Genomic DNA, 22,499 nt, shown 5'->3' with positions numbered 1-22,499 from the left:
GAACTAATTTCTGATGATATTTGTTAATGAATAGTAAATACATTATGATGCATAAATGTTAATGCATAGTAGCCAATAGACTAGATATATGTTAATGCATAGTATAAATGTTAATGCATAGATAAATGTTAATGCATAGTAGCCAATAGACACCAATGACTATTTCACAGAAAACTCCCTGCCAAAGTAAATTACATTTCATTCCACACAATTCAAATAATTGACCAAATTGAGCTTCTTTGGAGAGTACTAGAATGTAATGACTTCTAGCTTCTTGGAGCAAGAAGTCTACGTTCTTTCACACAGAAAAATGCTTCCTGGAAAATACAATGAAGAGGTCAACTTATTTTCCAAACCATCGGAAGGCTTTGGAAACAAGAACATGACAAGAAACAATGGGTGGGAACTAATCAAGGAGAGAAGCAACCTGGAATTGAGGAGAAATTTCCTCTTGAGGTTGGACTAAAAGACCTCCAATGTCCCTTCCAACTCTGTTATCTTGTAATTCTGCATTTTTACATCTCATGTAGTACAAGAGAAATAATTCACACAAAGCATCATGAAGAATCTTTTGTCATTTTGGTGACAAGGGAATACTAATCAAGGAGAGAAGCAACCTGGAATTGAGGAGAAATTTCCTCTTGAGGTTGGACTAAAAGACCTCCAATGTCCCTTCCAACTCTGTTATCTTGTAATTCTGCATTTTTACATCTCATGTAGTACAAGAGAAATAATTCACACAAAGCATCATGAAGAATCTTTTGTCATTTTGGTGACAAGGGAATACTAAGTAAAATACAGATCAATATTTTGACATCTGAACAGTTGAGTATTCCTGTTTCTGCAAAAGGATGATGATGAAGAAGATAGGCATTTACTGAAGATATAAGCATTTAAAAGTATATTAGTCTAAGTAGAAAAGTTTAATTAAACTTACCAGATTAGAAATCAAGATTCCATTTTCAAAGATGAAAAATGAAATATTTGGATAGAATTGTTCATTTTATATTTTGTTTACCATTAATTAAAAACCAATCCATTAAACTCTCAGCTGAAGTATCAACACATCATTAACATATACAATATGACCTCCAGTCCCCCCCCCCCCCACACACACAACCCTGAGGATGTACTGGGAATTCATATTTCACATTCACAATTAGTTCATTAGTCCTTTGCAGTTCACTAAGAAACTTTATTACATAACTTGATCTCTTTTATCTTGAAACATGAACTTGCAGATTGAAGCATTATAGATTAAAGGACCCCAATCAGACTATGTTTAGATTCCTTAATCTATAAATTCCTCAATCTGCAAATTTATGTTTCAAGATAAAATAGATTGAGGGATGAATAGTCTGAAGGCAGAAACAATGAAGCTAAAACAATAATGGCCAAGTAGTAAAAATACCTGTTTTTAAATCATGCAGAATTGACAATTTGCATGTAAGACATATAGTTAGTCCTTGTCTTATAACCATTTGTTTAATGATTGTTCAAAGTTACAATGGCACTGAAAAAAGTGACTTATGATTGTTTTTCACACTTACAACTGTTGCAGCATCCCCATGATCACATGATCAAAATTTGGATGCTTGGCAACTGACTCATATTTAATAATAATAATAATAAGTTGGAAGGGACCTTGGAGGTCATCTAGTCCAACCCCCTGCTAAGGCAGGAAACCCTATACCATTTCAGACAAATGGCTGTCCAGTCTCTTCTTAAAAACTTCCAGTGTTGGAGCATTCACCACTTCTGGAGGCAGGTTGTTCCACTGGTTAATTGTTCTAACTGTCAGGAAGTTTCTCCTTAGTTCTAGGTTGCTTCTCTCCTTGACTAGTTTCCATCCATTGCTTCTTGTCCTGCTTTCAGGTGCTTTGGAGAATAGCTTGGCTCCCTCTTCTTTGTGGTGGCCCCTGAGATATTGGAACACTGCTATCATGTCACCCCTCACCCTTCTCTTCATTAAACTACACATACCCAATTCCAGCAACCGTTCCCTGTATGTTTTAGCCTCCAGTCCCCCAATCATTTTTGTTGCTCTTCTCTGTACTCTTTCTGTACTCTATTTATGATGATCTCAGTGTCCCAGAGTCATATGATCACCTTTTGCAACCTTGTGACAAGCAAAACCAATGGGAGAAGCCAGATTCACTTTACAACCATGTTACTATCTTAACAATTGCAGTAACTCAACTGTCAATTGTGACAAAAAAGGGTTGTAAAATTGGGCAAAACTCACTTAACAACTGTCTCACTTAGCAATGGAAATTTTGGGCTCCATTGAGGTCATAAGTTGAGAACTACCTATAGTCTATCCAAACATGAAGTGGCAACATGGGAGTTTTCTCTTCTTTTAAATGTTTCTAGTAACTGTGAGAGAGATCTCGGAGTCCTAGTGGACAATCACTTAAATATGAGCCAGCAGTGTGCTGCAGCTGCCAAAAAAGCCAACACAGTGCTAGGCTGCATTAACAGAGGGATAGAATCAAGATCACGAGAAGTACTAATACCACTTTACAATGCCTTGGTAAGGCCACACCTGGAATACTGCATCCAGTTTTGGTCACCACGATGTAAAAAAGATGTTGAGACTCTAGAAAGAGTACAGAGAAAAGCAACAAAGATGATTGGGGGACTGGAGGCTAAAACATATAGGGAACGGTTGCTGGAATTGGGTATGTGTAGTTTAATGAAGAGAAGGGTGAGGGGTGACATGATAGCAGTGTTCCAATATCTCAGGGGCTGCCACAAAGAAGAGGGAGTCAAGCTATTCTCCAAAGCACCTGAAGGCAGGACAAGAAGCAACGGATGGAAACTAGTCAAGGAGAGAAGCAACCTAGAACTAAGGAGAAACTTTCTGACAGTTAGAACAACTAACCAGTGGAACAACTTGCCTCCAGAAGTGGTGAATGCTCCAACACTGGAAGTTTTTAAGAAGAGACTGGACAGCCATTTGTCTGAAATGGTATAGGGTTTCCTGCCTTAGCAGGGGGTTGGACTAGATGACCTCCAAGGTCCCTTCCAACTTCTTCTTCTTCTTCTTCTTCTTCTTCTTATTATTATTATTATTATTATTATTGTTGTTGTTGTTGTTGTTGTTGTTGTTGTTGTTGTTGTTATTATTATTATTATTATTATTATTATTATTATTATTATTATTATTCTATCTGGGCACATGTCCTTTGGCTTCCATTTTTATTTACTAGCAAAAACTATGGATTGATGGTTGTGAATGAACATTGTTGTACTACTGTAGTTGGGTAGAAGGGAGAGCTTTGGGGTCCATATCATTCCCTCTTTTAAAACATTTTCCTTGGATTAATTTTCATTTCCAGACTATAAGTATTAGAATAGTGATCAGGACAACTCATGAACATTAGAGATGTGTATACAAATTTTGACAGGTACGACTCAATAAAATACTGAATTGCTGTGAAATCCTGTAGCTTAGTTGTTCCCTCACAGTATTTGCCTTTTCCAATTCTTCATCTGATTTGCATTTTTATTAGAGAATCTGAACAAAAATGTGATCTCTTCATGTGCAGGCTTCTGATCCTTCATCTGCTTATGATGAGTGGATCCTCACTCTTTTCAGAAATTCTAAAATTAATCTTGGAATATCTCCAGCATCCATAGTCTGCATATTTTCTGAAAAGCTTTCTACTTTTAAAATAATGTCATTCATTATATTCACTGAATCACAGTGGTGATGGATAAATGAGAACATACAGCCCTCTCTGTTGAGCCAGGTGGCCATCCCTTTGCCCAAGGGGGCAGTTTGCAGTAGCCCACCAGCATGAAGGAACCTGACAAATATCTTATACATAGAATGAAGGCTATTGCTAAGCACATTGATTTGTGCTTCTTAGATTGTAAGCCACCCTGAGTCTTCAGAGAAGGGCAGGATATAAATGGGATTAAAACAACAACAACAACAACAAACCAGTTTTAATGTATTTGTTAATAAGATTTATATGGCCATCCATCTCATTAGAAGTGACTCTGAGTGGTATACAATAATTAATACAGTAATATAAAAAACAATCCCATATAACTGGGCAAGAATCAGTCCCAGGGAACTCCTCTGGACCTGCATCGAGGCCGGTGTTCAGTTAAGTTTGATTTGAGTGATTTTGTTTAATCGATGCTGAGAATTTCCTCCATGTGTCCCTGCAAAATGTTTCCCAGGTCTCCATTTCTCATGAGGACATGTGTCACTAACAACAGGCTTCAGGGGCAGCAGTTTGTGAGTGCAATAAGAGTGGAGAAGTACTACTGTTTCACTTCCCTACCATCAGAAGGTAGGCCTTGATAGAGACTCTGACCCATTTTCTATTGGGTTTGCCTTGGCTGTGTGCCACCTCTGTTCTCATTTGGCAGGATCCCTAAGAGGGACAAGGATTCCACAGAGAAGTGAGGTTGCATGGGTGCTATCTGCTTCAACGCCCCTTATTCCAAGCAGCAACCAAGGATTCAGATGAACGCTGCAACAGACTAACCACAACAGTCCCCAGCACCTTCTGAAACGCATCTGGGTTCTTCAACTGTTAGAGGCAGACCCATTTAATGGTTCCAGCTTCCCTACAGTGGAGTATTTAGTGGATACTACAGAATCCCATGGAAATCAGGGCATTGTCTCACCATGACAAAGGGAGATCCCAAGAGTGTCCTCAGTTTCAGATCACATAATTTAGGCTCTGACAGGAACCAATTCTGCAATGTGACCACTACCCTGTGTTTGGTTATGGACAATCTGAGATAGGTGCATGATTGTTAGGGTGGCCATTAACTCATGAACCACCTCAAATGTCATTCCTAGAGAAGGCAGGTTGGTTTCTGGTTTCATTAGGGATATACTCTGAGAATCTCCAGGGAGGAACTGTCTTAACTCTCTTTCTCCCAACCGAAGTATCTAAACTTCACTGCCTTTTGGTTCTTTGGAATGCAGTCCCTCCCTTCTGGGAATTCAGACTACATCCCACCATATTAGAGTATTTTTTTAAAACAACAACAACAACAACAACAGAGACTTTGTATCAGAGATGTAGTGAGAAGATGAGTAAATAAAGGGAAGAAAATAGTGTGATGTGATGAACAATAGCTACATATTCAAATATTTTAAACATTGTCTATCATGTTTACTAATTGGAATTAAAATTGGATCCTGAAATATCAGTATCATGTATCCCTAACCATGGAAGAAACATGTGCTGGTAAATCTTTTTATATGATGCTGAATTCAACACATTCCGAAGCGCCAACGGCTGCTTAGAACTGTCATTTTAGACACTGTAGTTTAAAAGTAAAGTTTCTGCTTCATCCAGAGAGTTTTTGTTAAACTTTTTATTTTCTGTGTAAATATTTTATTGAAATTTTTTAACATAACATAAATCATTATAAAACAGAATGTTGTCTGGATAACATTTATAAAACAGTCCTTAACAATTAAATTCTATAATCTATGTTCCATATGTTAATTTCATTTGATTTCCCCTTTCCCCTACATATCTTTCTTTGCAAAACATTAGATTAAGACAGTTCTGTTTGCTTAACAACAGTTAAATATATAGTTTCAGTACTCCTGTGTATCGTTTTAGTTGCCTTATCATAAATCCTGTCACCGTATATATTTCAGCTTATTTCTCCCCACAAATTCTAAATACTTTCACCAGTAACAATCTTTTTTAGCACTTAACTATATTTACACTACAAAGGACGCGGTGGCTCAGTGGGTTAGGATGCTGAGCTTGTCGATCAGAAGGTCGGCAGTTTGGCGGGTCAAATCCCGAGTGCCGTGTAACAGAGTGAGCGCCTGTTACTTGTCCCAGCTTCTGCCAACCTAGCAGTTCGAAAGCACGTAAAAATGCAAGTAGAAAAATAGGGACCACCACGGTGGGAAGGTAACAGCGTTCCGTCATGCCGGCCACATGACCACGGAGATGTTCTTGGACAAGCGCTGGCTCTTCGGCTTTGAAACGGAGATGAGCACCGGCCCCTAGAGTCGGAAACGACTAGCACGCATGTGCGGGGGAACCTTTACCTTTACCTATATTTACACTGGTGGATTTCATTCTGTTTTTTTCCAGGCAAACTCTCTCATGCTTTTATAATTCCCAATCAATAAGTAAAAAAAAGTAAAAAGAAACAATAACAACAAAAAAGGAGAACAGCTTGTTTCTCCCTCCAAATTCTAGATGTTCTTACAAATAACAATCATTTCAACATTCCACTATATTTACATTAGTGAATTTAATTCTGTTTTTTCCATACATACCCTCTTATGCTTTAATTTCAAAACACATTTTTTATATCTTCAGAAGTTCTTTGAGTCATCTCTACTGTATTTTGAGAGATTTCTTGGAGTGAAATTAGGTTGGAAATAAGTTGGTTCATGTTTTCAAAGTTGTTGTGAATTTCTATGTAGTTTAAAGTCATTGTACTTTGGAATTGTTGTTGCTCATCGCAAGTTTCCTTTTGTAGAGTATTCATTGCTTCAGCTGTGTTATCCAATTTGTTTAAACAGGTGCATTCAAAGCTTAAGAGTTCAAAGGTGAAAAAAAAGAAAAAAATTCTCCTCCACCAGCAGGGGTCAGCATTTGCTCATTTGTCATGTCTTTCTGGTTATTTTCCTTCTCTAAAATAGCAAATTTCGCTGCCCAAGTGAGAGAGAAGGAATGAAGTCCCCCTCCCCCTTTCCTCCTTCAGAGAACTCTTATTTTGGGGATTTTCTTCTTCAGGAAAGTAGGTAGGATAGAGAAAATCAATATTCTTACCCAGATTCAAGCATGCTGCTTTGCTATTCATTTAGTTTAATTGCTTGTGACTTTCTTTTGGTTCAGCTATGACTGGGCAGGGCGTTGGCCAGCCTTTTCTTTGATTGGTTTCTGGGAGGCTTCTCCTGGACTGTTCGGAGAGACCGCCATCTCTCCTAAGTCCCTGGGATTTCCTTCCTTCAGTCCACCCCTTCAGGGTGGATTCTGGCCCCTTAGGGTCCCCAACAAAAAGAAATTTCAGCTGGAGGATCTGACGTTTTGGATTCTCCAACTGCTACACTGAAAACCGAACAGGAAGTCAAGGTTTTGTTAAACTTTTTAAACGTGGTCTTGATTATGTTTAAAGAAGAGGATTAGCATAGAAGTTCAAGAGAGGGAAGAGAGTTGCTGATTCTCTCTCTGGCTTGTGCATTAAACTTTTCACGCTGCTTCTGAGACAAGGACTTTTGCCTGGCTGTACTCTTTCACATTTTTATTACCTTGGAAGGCACCATTTTGTCAATCCATTGATTCCCTCTGGGTGCTGTGGGTGACATCTACTTGCTGATAGTCCAGCCATTCCCTTGCACCATCGTGTTGATTTTTTTAAAAATACATACATGAAGACAGTTTTTCAGCATAAATGATCATATCATGGTGGACAGAAATAAAATTTATTGCTCAAGTACAAAATTATTAACAGTTCAGCTGGTGAGCAAAAGTATTTGTCTAATCAGCATCTAATGAAAGTAAAGGCCAGTAGAAGATTTTATTAGGAGGTGTTGTTCCTGTCCTCCTGTGTGCACTTTTACAGGCTTTATTTCCAGGCTAAGTAGCAGTTCCAATGCATAAATACTTCCATGTATGCTTGTATGCTTGTTGTTTGAGAGAGAAAGAATGGGATTATTTCTTAACCTCTTGGGAAAAAGAAAATGTTAATCATAACACTGAGCCTGGTGGCACAGTGGTTAGAATGCAGTATTGCAGGTTGACTCAGCTCACTGCCAGCAGATCGATCCTGACCGGCTGATGATTGACTCAGCCTTCCATCCTTTCGAGGTCAGTAAAATGAGGACCTACATTGTTGGGGGCAATATGCTGACTCTGCAAACTGCTTAAAGAGGGCTGTAAATCACTATGAAGCTGTATATACTGTAAGTCTAAGTGCTATTGCTATAAATCATATGCTCAACACTAACTTTTGCTCTAAAGACTATACTTAAACATTGCATAATATTTGTCTATCTTTTCAGTGGTCTGTATTACAACTATTCCAATATATGCTAGTGTCTTGGCTCTGAGCTTCCTCAGACTTTAAGATGCACATCCGCCCCCCCTATTAAATTACATCAAAATCACCTCTTCTGTTTAGAGATTCTGAGAACAAAATGAATTTCTCAGCAATTTTTGAATGGCTAATTTAACTTCCTTGTTTCTCAAGGTATAAATCAAAGGGTTTAGCAGAGGGGTTATAAAGACAAAAACGGTTGAGATCCATGTGTCTTGACCTAGTGAAGAAGCTGCCTTTGGTCTCAAATACACAAAACCAGCACAACTGAAGTGGGTGATCACCACAATGAGATGGGAAGCACAGGTGGAGAACATTTTTTTCCTTCCCAAACTGGAGCAGATCCTTAGGATAGCAGAAATAATATAGGCGTATGAAACAAAGGTCAATAGGACTGTGCCCAGCACAACAACAGCACATAAAAGAACCACCACCAGACGGGTTAGGGAAGTGTCAGTACAAGTCAGGCTCAGCACAGGGGAAATGTCACAGAAGAAATGTTGGATTTCTTTTGGCCCACAAAAAGGCAACCTGAAAATAAGGATGCAAATAACTAGAGATATATAGCATCCTGTTAGATATGATGCAGCTGCTAGTTTGATGCAAACCCTTTTCTCCATCAGCACTTGGTACTGAAGTGGGTAGCAAATTGCTGCATACCGATCATAAGACATAGCGACTAAAAGGAAACAGTTGTTGGCTCCCAAACTAAAAAAGCAAAACATCTGCATGGCACATCCAAGAAAGGAAATGGACTGTCTGCCGGTCAACAGAAGGAATAGAAGTTTGGGGACAGTGACAAAGGTAATACAAGTTTCTGAGACAGATAATGCAAAAAGTAAAAAGTACATTGGACAATGCAGAGTCCGGTCTAGCCATATGACTGACATGACAGTGATGTTGAAAGACAGGATGGTGCCATAGGTGAGGGAGAAAATCGCAAAAAGAAAAGTTGATTTCTTTCCAAAACCCAGCAAGAGAAAATCATTCTCGGAACTGTCATTACTGTTTTTCATACCAGGTATAAAATTGCCAAAAATTGTCAAGAAAAAGGTGGGGAAGACATAAGATGATCCTTCAATCATTTCCAATGAAACTAAATTTGATCTTTTGGTTCAGGGTTTTCACAGAAAAGGCAAGCATGCATGAAACAGGCAATCCACTAAATGTCATCAGGGACATCAGGTAACATAGCTTTCCTTGTCTATAATGTAGACAAATATAATAATAATATAAGGCAAAATAATATAAGATACTGAACAACAGTCAGATGATAGCTAGTGCCACCACACACAAGTTCTTAATATTTCCTCTTCATGTGGCTACTAGTCATAACTATCCATGTATAACATTCCTGCTTCAGTTAATTATGCAAAAAAAATATTACTACCACAAACACAATCTTGCCCCCATTTCTTTTCCTGAAATTGAATAGCACACTAAAAAAAACCATGAAAATAAGCCCAAATTATACTAATTTCTTTCTTTTCAGGCTTTTAAAATATAAATCTGGTGACAGAATGTTTGATATTGACTGCCATCAGTGCCACAAACCTCCATCCTGAAAAAATCCCAGGTCCCACTGTTTCTCTATCAGGTTTTAAGAAAGAACTCTTCTCAATTTGGGGATGACATTTGTGACTTTATCACTGAAGCAGGGATAGGGGGAGGATCCAGCCACAAGAGCATATATAGGCTGATGCTGATACTTCCAAGCTATCCTCAAAGAAACAGCTTTATTTACAACAGATCTGTATTCAGTTTCATTAAGATTCACAAAGGTACTGATTTACTCTTTGGGAATAGGTTCCCCTGATAATATAGGTGATTCACATTAGGAAAAAGTAATTTATCTTTAGAGGCATGAAGCCTTTTTCTCTGTTGGGCAAAATACTATGGTGTATTCCCTCAGTTTCTCCTTTTTAAATGAGTAAAAGAGTTGAGCTTTCTCCCAGTATAGCAAATAAACCTTTTAAGGAAACAGAACAGATGCTATAAACTAAAGTAATCAGAACCAATGCCGAGTTCATTATTTGGTATTGAAAAGATGGAATCAATCTCAAGGCCTTGACAACAAATATATGACAAGCAAATAACAAACCAAATAAAATTGTATCAGTAATACAGTGAAACATTAAAAATTAACAATCTATATCAAGCCAAGACAGCTCTTTTTTGAAAATAGAGTCCAGTTCATTGTGACTGGAAAAGAGAGCGCTTTGGGGCATTGAAGAACATGAGTGCATCACTCATGTACAGAATGCAGCCATGAGAGTTGTCTTGGGAGTCTCCCGGTACTCCCATGTTACACCTTTGCTCCGCGAGCTGCATTGGCTGCCAGTTGTCTTCCGGGTGAGGTTCAAGGTTTTGGTAATGGTCTTTAAGGCCCTACATGGCATGGGTCCGGAGTACCTCGGGGATCACCTGCTGCCGGCGTCAACTTCCCTCCGCCCTGTGCGTTCCCACAGAGAGGGCCTCCTCAGGGTGCCACCGGTCAGAGAATGTCGGCTGGTGGCCCCCAGGGGGAGGGCCTTCTCTGTGGGCGCCCTGCGCTTTATGGAATCAGCTGCCAGTTGAGCTCCGGATGGCACCTGACCTTTGCTCCTTCCGACACGACTTGAAGACCTACCTATTTGAACAAGCCGGCCTGGCCTGATGGGGGATGCGCTGGGGTTTTTATTGGGGATTTTTACATTTTTCTACTGTTTTCAGTTCGGGCTCGTATTTAATTCTCTTTTTAATTTTTGTATTCTGTATTTTTATATGTGCCCTGTTCACCGCCCTGAGTCCTTCGGGAGAAGGGCGGTATACAAATATAATAAACAAACAATAAACAAACAAACTATTCTGCAATCCTCAAAGCTGCTGCATTTTTTCCTGAGACCACAGGGCAGGTGCAGAGAACAGCCATGCAACCTAGGAGAACCTGCAGCAACAACTTTCAGAGATTGCAGAAAAGTGCTGCAGTTTATGCAGAATGGATCTGAAGCTCCTGGGTGTGAGGATTAAAGCAAGCACTGGAGATTCTGAATAGCTAGGCCACAGGTCTGAAACCCGCAGCTCCAGAGCCACATGTGGCTCTTTCAGCCGTCTCCTGTGGCTCCCGGTCCTCTGCCATGTGCAGTCCAAAAAAAAAAAAGTGGGACTAAAAAAGTTCAACCAATCAATTCAAATATGAAGGGTAGGTGCATATCTCGCCTTGGCTCCACTCTTCAGTCAAACCCTGTTCTGCGCATGCGTGCATGTACGCACATGCGCACACATTTTTTGTGGCTCCCAGTTTTTCCTTTTGTGAGGGAACCAGTTCCAAGTGGCTCTTTCACTGTTTCAGGTTGCTGACCCCTGAGCTAGGCCTTTGGCAAGGGAGAGTGAGACTCCGTGCTTCATTGCACTTGACATCTTTTAAATTTAATGTTTTATTCTTTTTGTGTGTGTGAAATGCCTAGAATCTTTTTGAGAGTCTGATTGCGTACAAGTTTAATAAATAATAATAATAATTCTGCAAGGATACCTTTTAACACTATCAAACAGCAACAGCTGCCTTTTCAAGGTTGTTGGGAAAGACTTGACAGGTGGATAACATGCCAAATCCAGGCTAAACATTTGATCGTAAAAAAAAATCAACTGCAGATCCTTGTAGGTCACATGAAGCACATACAGCATATACGTGCCAAGTGTAAAGGATCATAATTATTTTTATTTGGTGTTTTGAATGATGACAATGTTGATGCAAGGCATACTGTTTGGCATAGTGGGGAAGGTGCCAGACTAGAAATGAGGCGACAAAGAGTTCTAGTTCAGCCTTAGCCATGAAAACCAGCTGGATGTCTGAGACAGTCACTCGCTCTCAGCCCAACTCACCTCAAACGGTGGGAAAATAAGAGGAGGAAGCTGCCTTGACTTATTTGTAAAAATGAATAAATGAATAAATGAGTGAATACATGAAAAATAAATAAATAAATAAATAAATAAATAAATAAATAAATAAATAAATTTCTCCCTGTGTGCCATATGTATCAACCATTATATGGAGAACATGGCAAACTTTTTTTAGGTCAGGCAATAGCCATCTAAAGGCAATAATACAATATTTTACTTATGAAAGGCACATTGGATTTTTTTAAAAAAACTTCTTTTACCCCTGTTAAGTGTCATAAGGCTTATAGAAACTGTTCATTGGGGTTTTATTTACTTTAAATCACCTCAAATAGAATATGGCTACTATGCTCATTTGAATATCTGTATTTAAAGTATTGCCAAGGGATGCGGTGGCTCAGTGGGTTAGGACGCTGAGCTTGTCAATCAGAAGGTTAGCAGTTTGGCAGGTTGAATCCCAAGTGCCACGTAGCAGAGTGAGTGCCTGTTACTCGTCCCAGCTTCTGCCAACCTAGCAGTTCGAAAGCACGTAAAAATGCAAGTAGAAAAATAGGGACCACTACGGTGGGAAGGTAACAGCGTTCCGTGTGCTTTTGGCGTCTAGTCATGCCGGCCACATGACCATGGAGTTGTCCTCGGACAAGCACTGGCTCTTTGGCTTTGAAACGGAGATGAGCACCGGCCCCTAGAGTTGAAAATGACTAGCACGCATGTGTGGGGGAACCTTTACCTTTACCTTATTTAAAGTACCAACCAAAAATGTTTTTAAAAGATACAGTAGCTTAATAATTTTCCATTTTACTTGCTTCAAAATTGCTTAAAATAGGCCTTTGCTTGCTAGGTTTATTATATTTAAAATCCTCAAAAACGGTGAAACAAAACAAGTCCCAGAAAGTTGGGTTATGAATGATTTTTAGGCTTATCTATAATCAATAGCGACAAAATTGGGGTTAGGGTTACTCAATTAGGTTTGTTAATCATTGAAAGTGTAGTTAGTAAATAGGCTTTCTGAAATCCTAGCAATATCATTTTGGGAGAAGACCAGCTAAGGTCTACACTGGGTAGACCAATAACTCATCAAAACTATTGATGAGGCATATAGAATTCCTGCTGTCCAGACCTTCAGAGAAATGCTGGTATATCATCTTGCATGGTTTTTCCTGTTCTCAAAATGCTACAATATTGTATCCATTTATGTGGGCATAAGCTGCAATGAAATAAAAATGGCTTTATGACTGCACTGTAAGTAATGGCCTGTGAGACCTGACAAGCAACTTTACTTGATGTTAATTTCCTCTGATTCAAAGCTTTTATTTCTATCTAGGAAATTCTTTAATGGCCAATTTCTCTAAGTATTTTAAATCATTAATACAGACACATATGATCTGTTAGGCAGCAGTTCTATGATCATTTAGAAGGACAGACTACATCCTACTACAAGCATGACTGGAGTTGGGTTTGACTTTGGCTGCCATGACTTTTCTTTTTCTTATTGTAACTTTTTGTTTGGTTAGATCCCTATGCATGACATCACAATTGTGAGATGGGTAGTTGTATACATTGATTAAACAGTTAACCATAAACAGATTTGCATGTTCACTTTGCTTGTCTGAAGAATGAGATTTAAGTGTTTCATTCTGACTGTTTTCTTATCTTCATTGTTTCACAGAGTCGGTGGGGAATGAAAGAGTCAGTTGCTGCAGAGAACTCACAGGAATGAATGTGTGGTTTAATTTATTAATTAAATTATTTTAAAATAATTTCTTTTTTCCTTGTATTGGCAGATGGGAGACAGCATTATAAATTATAAGTGATGGATAAAGAAAAGGGGTGGAAATCACAGGAGGAGGCAATCTTTCTCCCTTCTATGTATACATTGTATATGCCTATCAAAAATTTTTGTAACTTAAATTTTCCACACTGATTGATTTTCAAATTGTTTTTTAATTAGGAGAATCATATGTGTGAATTGAATAAACTATCAGTTTCCTTCCAATTTTGCAATGAGAATCCCCCATAGGATTAAAAAATTATTCTAAACCATCTTAGGGCAGCAAAAACTTTATTCTTTTTGACAATTAATCACTTTCTTCAAGGCATCTTTTACCTCTTTGTTCCTCAAACTGTAGATCACTGGATTGAGCATTGGGACTATCAGAGTGTAGAACACAGCTGAGATCTTCTCTTGTTGCTGAATGTACATCGAGCTGAGTTGCAAATGGCTTAAACTAACTGGCCCATAGAACATGGTGACTGCTGTTAGGTGGGAAGCACAGGTGGAAAAAGCTTTGTATCTATTTCCAGAAGAACGCATCTTTATGATGCTAGTCAAGATAAACAGGTAGGAGATTATAATTATCAGAAGAGTAGAAAGAGCAATTATTCCAGAGAAGGTGACCAATATAAGTTCATTAATATGGGTAGCACTGCATGAAATTTTCAACATAGCTGGTGTATCACAGAAGAAGTGGTTAATTACACCTGGGGCACAGAATGACACCATAAGCAAGCCAGAAGTGTGGGTGAGGGAATTCACTATTCCACCTAGATATGAACCTGCTACTAGCAGGACATAGACCCTTTTTGTCATCATAGTGGTATAGAGTAATGGCTTACAAATGGCTACATAGCGGTCATATGCCATTACTGCAAGCAGAAAGCCCTCAGTACTCACAAAGACTACAAAAAAGCAATGTTGGGTGATGCATCCAGCATATGAAATAGTTTTAAATTGTGCTAAATTCATCAAGAGTCTTGGTGCAAAGATGGAAGAGTAGCAGACATCAACTACAGACAGATTGCTGAGGAAGAAGTACATTGGGGTATGAAGCTGGGGACTGATTTTGATCAATACAACCATCCCCATGTTCCCAGCCAATATCAGAAAATAGATCAGAAAAAATATCATGAAGAGGGGGCCTTCAAGTGCCACTTTGTCTGTTAGCCCAAGAAGAATGAATTCCGCTACCATGGTGTAGTTGTTCATGATCAGTTAGAGAGACGCTGCATCTGGTAAGCAGAAAGAAAGGCTGTCAGAATGGCATCGCTTAACTAAACTTTAAGGAACCAGTTTGAAATTGGCATCTTAGCAGAAAATTTGATTTTTAAGTGAGATCAGAATTTTGGGAAGATCTTTTTTATGTGAGAGGTATTTTGTTTGAAAAAAATACAAACAGGATGAATACCAACGAAAACAGCTTATGCAAAATATCTTATTTTTTCCTTTCTCCTCCTGGAACTCCCAGCCTTTCTAGATATTCAGATGAACCCCAAATTGTTGATTGTGTCTTACATGATTGTAGTAGGAAACAAAAATTAACCAACAATTATGTAGAATAACTTTGCATTATTTCTTATACTGGCTGTATGCTTGTCCCCATTGCTCCCTTGAAAAAGGGCACAACTCACAATGTTAAGAAGGTCCTTCTGAATCATTTGAAGAGGTTTTTCAAGAAACATGGAGAGCTTCAAAGAGAGGAGACAAAGGGAAAAATGCAAGACACGAGTTGCCCTTTGTTCAAATAGCATAGGATACAATTTGAGCACTTTCCCTAATGACCCCGGCAATTTTTCTAAAGGATTGTTCCCATACCTGCATGGTTTTTGTGGTGAAAAAATGAAAATCACTTGAAGATTTTAACTGCAGTTGCTTTTAGCATTATAGCTACATCAAGCTAAGACAAACTACAAATGATTAATGATTACCTGGATCTTTTGAGTATTGTGCAGCTTCAGTGAAAATAAAGGTATAAGCTTCCTTGTCTTCTTTTGAAGATTTGTCCTTCATTGTAAATTTATCAGATGCATTGTTTGGAGTTTTTTTTCCTGGTTAACATCAACATATTGTTTCAAGTTAACAAGATTAATTAAATTATATAAATCATTCCAATTGTTCCCAATCCCAAATAAACTGTGCCTAGAAATCCTAAATCACTACTCTGTTGCTGTGTGAGTCAAAGAGCATTCTGGGATTTATGCAAAAATATATGAGCTAAGCAAGCAAGTCAAATGCTCAGAGCATTTGCTTGTCCTTCACTTTTCCTGAGATTCCTGTGCAGAAATAGAATTGTATAAACTATTTATAGAGCAGATGGACTCCTTTATGTAGGGCCTAACACCTCTTAGATAGTCAAATACTTGAATGCTAACCAAAGTAAAGTAAATTTTAGGCACTTTCAGAAGGATCACATTTAGCAGAATAACTTAGAAGAGACACTCATTACTGAAGGTGGCCAAACAACCATAGAGTGAGGGTGCAAATTTGGAGGACAGAGATTACAGAAGAAGATAGGTTTAGTGGCTGCCTTGTGGCTATCACAATCTTCTGCCTACATTTGTTAAATGTAATTATAACCCATTGCACAAAGTGATCTAGACTTTGCAGCATTTATACTCCAAAGTGGTGGGGTCAAGAACAATATTCCCTCTTCTTTCTAAATGTTCCCCTTCCCCTTTTTCAAAATAAATGTATCACATTTATACTAAACTTCTTCTAGTCTCTTTTCTTGCAACTTGGGCTCTAAGTTTAATTCATGATGGAAAGAGGAATACCTAAGGAGCATTTGAACGATATGCCAAATGCAGAACAGTTAAAAATCCTTTCTGTCTGCTAGTTTGGTTCTGAAAATTATTCTTTTTTGCATGATTATAAATCACTTAAAAAACCTTAATTCTTAAAAATAAGAAAATAAATAAATACCAACCTTTGCAAAGGTAGCCTTGGGCATTTGCAACAGACAAAATGATGTTCATTTCAGCCTTTAGAAACTATTTGCTGCCACACAAGAAGTATTTTTAATTGAAGAATACCAGTAGCTTTGCTGATTTTTTTAGTTTCTGCTTTTAATCGCAGGCATTTGATTCATCTTCATAGACCATCATGCTGGAAATATTCAATTTTTTTCTATTTTCTTGTACTTCTCTATGTTCTTTGAGCAATGTAGAGGCAATCCAAAAATAATTTTTATAACTGACACTATCCCGAATGAATATAAGAAACCAATCAACCTTGACCTTGGAATGGCTGTATCACTTTTCAGTATAGATTTATACAGGAGAAGTGAGTTGGTCACATACTTGATGATTTATGACAGAAAGAACCTATTCCTTTAAATAAACTGAATCATTAGCATCCCTGAAGTAACTTCATCTTCAGAGTCTTAAGGGAATCAATTTCAGGCTAAATGTTGAAGTACTAAAATTATTCATAATGCTAACATAAAATTATTCATAATGCTTATTTTTGTTAAATAGACAAACCAATACCATTTTCTAATTCTAATTACTTTAATTTTGCCCCATTATTAGGACTTTCTATGCCAGACTGATGAAGAAAAGTAACACACTGTTCCAAAATCTGATCCTGCAATGTGATTTCTATACATATGGATTGCTAGTGTGTTTGTGTGTGAAAGACAATAGATAATATAAAGGAATAAATTTGTATGAAATAAGACTGTAGTTCACTTGGATTTTGTACAAATTAGATAAAACTTGGATTTATGCAGATCCTCAGAGATCCCCATGAATGTATGTGGGTTTCATTTGACACCATCATCAAATCAAAGCTCACACCTATCTGTAAGATGTTATAATGATAAAACTAATATTGTTTGGCATCATTGAATGTACAAAACCACAAATCCAAGTGATGGATTCTCATATGCCCTCACTATTTTTACATGAAATTTAACTAATGTTACCATCAAAACAAATACAACATTCATCTGCATGGAGTGATCCACAATCATCACGTATCCCAAAGGACTGAAATGGATTCAGAGCCAAAAAGATAAACCAGAAACCTTGGATCACATATCACCTACTGAAATAAAATTCATTATTTTGCTTTGTGAGCACAGGAAAAGACACATTTTCTTTATGGAGTAGCCAACAAATGGGATGGGAGGGTACATATTTTCTCCTCAGAATCTGGATTATTAAATCCCAATATCCAATAATATTTCAAAGAAGGGTCTAGGACAACTTGCTGTGGCCAACTCACCATGGCCATTTTGCCCTGGCCATCTCACTGCAGCCATTTTGCCACAGCCATTTTTCCATGGCCATCTCACTGCAACCAGCTTGCCACAGGATACCTCACCATGTCCAACTCATCTTGGGACAACTCACCATGGACAATTCCATGTAGGATAACTCAACACAATAAATGTTATGTGCCGCTATTTCTTTTACATTATTTCCACAAAAATGGAAATAATCTCAAAGAACAATGGTAGGTAACATTGATTGTGGCGAGTTATCCCAGGTGGAATTGTCTGTGGTGAGTTATCCTGAGGCATGTTGGTCTCATAGTGAGTTGTCCCACAGTGAAATGGTTGCGGTGAATTTGCAGTGGCAAATTGTCCCAGTCTGTTCAAGAAATCCTCTAAAAAATCTTGTAGGAATGCATTATGCTTGCCTCGGATCTATCTTTTAAATTCTTCTGATGTTATATTTTTCTAATTGTGAATGGGCTGCATGTCATAATGTGATAAATATCTACTTTTCATTAAAGAGTTCAAATGAACAAATAATCAAAAAGTCAACATTGATGACATGCTGCCAAAGTGTCACCCCCCCCCAAAAAAAAAACAACAGCCCCTGAGTTATATATTGGCAGTTTTCTTTTATTAGTTACATGCAAAACAATTCTGTCTGGGGTGGGAAACTGAATAATATGGAGAATAGTGGGTGCCAATCCAATTCAGATGCTTCTGGTAATATTTTTTCTGCTTTAAGTCATTCCAATCTTTTACTCCTCTGGTACAGATTTGTAGAAGTTTAAAAGAAAAAAAAAACAAGAACTCAGGTTCTGTTTAACTGTGGGACTTCTCTTTATAACTTTTGCTTTTCAGCATAAACCAGAAAAATCTCCAAAGCCTTGTATCAGACAGTTAAAATATGTAATACAAAGCGACTCAATGCACACAGTAAGGTAAATAGGCTACTATGCTTCTCCAAGCTCATAACTGCAAATTTAATAACAATCTTCCAATCCAAGTTAGTGGACTGTCTAGATCAGGGATAGGTAACCTTGGCTCTTTTATGACTCGTGGACTTCAACTCCCAGAATTCCTGAGCCAGCATGGCTCAGCTTGGAAATCTCTCCCTTTCCCCTCAGCATGGCTGGCTCAGGAATTCTGGGAGTTGAAGTCCACGAGTCATAAAAGAGCCAAGCTTGCCTACCCCTAGTCTAGATGGTGTGAAAACTTGTGACACATGAGAGACAAGGATAAGTGCAATGGTGAGGGGAAGAAGATAGCAATATTGAGGAACATTTATGTATATATGGCTTTATTCAACAAATTACATGCTGTCTATTATGAAAAGGCAATTGCATCGAATGTGCTTCATTACAGTAGGAACACTTGTTTTCTTCCATGGAAATGTATGTAGAGAGGAATACACACTTCTTGTTCTGTTCTTAAAGCCATATCTTCATAATGCATTTCCAAGGACTGGAGATATCCTCTATCAGCAGTTTCTGTGTGGGTGGGAGAAATTAAGGTGGAATATTGGAAACTTTTTAAAGAGATAGAGTATAAAATCTTGCATTGTGTATATGAGTGTGAGTGTTTGTATAAATGGGAGGAGGGCAGAAGGGAAACTAGAGTGAGATTTAAAATTATTGAGGACTATGAAGAGGTTTCCCTTCTCCCTTAGATTACTTTAAGCAAAATCAAGGATCAGGGAAGAGCATTACCAATCCTACTGATTGCTGGAGCATACTTTGCAAATTAGGCCCTCTACAAAAGAAACTTTATCAAATTTACACACTTGCTGGGTTTTTTTTATTTATTAGAGGGTCGATTTTAAGGTATATTTAGCAATATGGAAGAATTGCTAGAATTCTATTAATAATCTACAGACCATATTATATTTAAGAGATTCTTTGTTAAGACTTCATACGTTTTTCTGAAATGTGGGCACTTTTGTTAATTTACTCGAAAATAAAGTAAAAGAGATATTTATTGGGAGCCCAGTTCTCTTCCAAACACTTTTTTCACAGCATATTTTACATCCTTATTCCTCAGGCTGTAGATCAATGGATTCAACAGGGGTATTATTACTGTGTAAAACACAGATGCTATTTTGTCAGTTTCAAGGGAATAGCTAGAATTGGGCCGGAAGTACATGAAGAGAATAGTTCCATGATATATGGACACTGCTGTGAGATGGGATGCACAGGTAGAAAATGCTTTATGCCTCCCCTCTGTGGAATGAATCCTTAGAACTGCAGTAATAATGAATACATAAGAGGTAATAATGATCATCAAGGTGCTCATTTCAAACAAGCTGCCAAAAATGAATATCAGCATCTCATTCAAAGAGACGTCATTGCAAGCCAGTTTCAGAAGGGGGGTGACATCACAAAAAAAGTGATTGATACTGCTGGAGCCACAAAAGGACAACCTTAACAAACCACCAGTTTGAATCATAGAGTTCACAACTCCCGCAAAATATGAGCCAGCTATCAATCCTGTACAGAGCCTCTTAGTCATCACCGAAGTGTAGAGCAAAGGGTTGCAAATGGCCACATAGCGATCATATGCCATTGCAGCCAATAGGAAGAACTCTGTAGTGGCAAATATTGCAAAGAAATAATACTGTGCAATACAGGAAGCATATGATATCATTTTCTTTTCCACTAGGAAGGTCATCAGCATTATAGGTGTGATGGTGGTGGAATAACAGGCATCTAAAAAGGACAGGCTGCTAATAAAGAAGTACATGGGGGTATGCAACTGGGGAACAACCCAAATTAATAAAACCATCCCAAGATTCCCCAGCAGAGTAGCAATGTAGATGATTAAAAATGTTGCAAAGAGCAATGGCCACATTTCAAGATGTTCTGTGAGTCCAAAAAGAACGAAGTTGGTCACCAAAGTGTAATTTGTTCCAGATGTTAGCTTCATTCCCTTTTTCCTTTGTGTAAAAACAACAAAAATGTTTCTTTAAAAACACAGATTACAGAACTCTGAGCAGGTAGCTTCAATTTTCCCTTTCTCCTGAACATAGGATTCGTGATGAGAGAGTGTTTAATACACTAGATGAATTTGGGCAGAGAAAGGAGATTGTTGTTTTCCTCTCTTTACTTCTTTGCTATATCTTCATTCTGCTTGCAAGAAGAAGAATCTCATTTTTTTGAAGAGGACATCTCTGAGAGAACATTTTAATTCTGATCCTGCCAACAACAGTCAAGAGGACAATGCAATTTTTTTAATTTTAGGTTTATTTTGCCTGTAACATATACCCTAAATGTTTTTTAAATTTATTTTCCAATAAATAGATTTATTGAAGAATATTTTACTGACAATGAGATTGTTTGAACTGCCCTATTTTGTTTCAAAAGTTTAAAGTGATCACACAATGATTTTTGCAGATATTATAAATATGTGTTCATACAGCTGGCTTGATTTACAGGACTGAATGTGTGATATATAGTATTTTTGTCATTGGAGATAATGGTTTAGGATTTCCTGTCTAAGCAGGGAGTTGGACTAGAAGACCTCCAAAGTCCCTTCTAACTCTGTTATTCTATTGTCATTAAAAATTCCCTGGATTGGAAAAACAATGTCCATGAAGTTCCTCCAGTACATGTGATGAAACACATAATGTTCCATGTGGACTTTATCAATTGCCTTCATACCTAACTCTGTGAAAGAACACCAGTTTCCTCAAATCTGTGAGGTGATCATCTCACTAAAACCATAGAGAGCAGTGCTCAAAATATATTATGGTATAGAAAGATAAACTGCCCTGAAACAAAAAAATGTTATAAGTGACATTTTTCAAGATCAAAGTTTTTCTTTGGTAGTTTGTCAGGGGTTAGCTTAAGCACATAGGCAGTTACAGAAGAAGGGGTGGGGGTGGGGAGTTTAAACTTCTTAGAATCACCTGCAGCTGGAATGTAGGTTTTGAAAGAAAGAATTGTCAAATAAGCCAAAGCAGTGAGACAAAGAAGTGTGTGTGTTTGTGTGTGTGTGTGTTTGTGTGTGTGTGTTTTCTTCTAGGTCCTAGGAGATGCTGCTGGAGTGTGAGGTAGCAGGATAGAAGATGGAAGGGAGAAAGCAGTGGCTGAGAGAAAACCATAAACCAGGCCATCCCCAGCCAAAAGACGCAGAGATTGGGAAGATGCTTATGGAACCAGGAACCAGAGGAGGAATCTGCAAAGAGAGAGCCAAAAGGAGAATACAGCCAAAGATTGTAGATGGTGGAAAGCAAATACACCAGGAGATTCAGGTGCTGGAACTGGACCAAGCAAGTAAAGAAGGATAAACCTTGCTATAGTTATAGTTAGGCAGACAGGAGAAGTTTCTAGCATTCTTAAGGTTTAGGGTGGAAGGGAGAAACTAGCAGCTAAAAGTTTTGTATTACCAAGTAAAAGAGTTGAGGTTTGACTCATTTAGTTAAAATTCTTTTAGTATCCCTTAAATTTAGACTTCCTTAGTGCACATACTTAGGTATACACTTGATTCTCCCTCTGCCTCCCTCCCTCTTTTTCTCTCTTACACACACACACACACACACACACACACACACACACACACACACACACTTATGTCTAGAACTAT

General features: G+C 38.0%; 2 protein-coding genes across 2 annotated transcripts in view; both read right to left on the bottom strand.

Moving 5' to 3' along the window:
- Positions 1-14,998, bottom strand: part of LOC310640656 (uncharacterized protein) — a gene marked incomplete at its 3' end in the record, with an annotated part of 29,354 nt that extends 14,356 nt beyond the window's left edge. The window contains exon 1 of the mRNA XM_083363077.1: positions 13,987-14,998. Coding sequence (XP_083219203.1) covers positions 13,987-14,908 — 922 coding nt within the window. The 5' untranslated portion in view covers positions 14,909-14,998. The remainder of the gene's footprint in view (positions 1-13,986) is intronic.
- Positions 14,999-19,892: 4,894 nt separating this feature from the next.
- On the bottom strand, positions 19,893-20,840 carry LOC310631918 (olfactory receptor 5J3-like; the record flags this gene model as incomplete). The annotated part of the gene is made up of 1 exon (XM_083348701.1): positions 19,893-20,840. One exon carries the CDS (start codon positions 20,838-20,840, stop codon positions 19,893-19,895), a length of 948 nt encoding a protein of 315 aa, XP_083204827.1.
- Between the last annotated feature and the right edge of the window lie 1,659 nt (positions 20,841-22,499).

The sequence above is a fragment of the Vipera ursinii genome (assembly GCF_947247035.1).
Source record: "Vipera ursinii genome assembly, chromosome: 1".
Taxonomy (NCBI): Eukaryota; Metazoa; Chordata; class Lepidosauria; order Squamata; family Viperidae; genus Vipera; species Vipera ursinii.
This window is presented reverse-complemented; position numbering and strand designations above follow the sequence as displayed.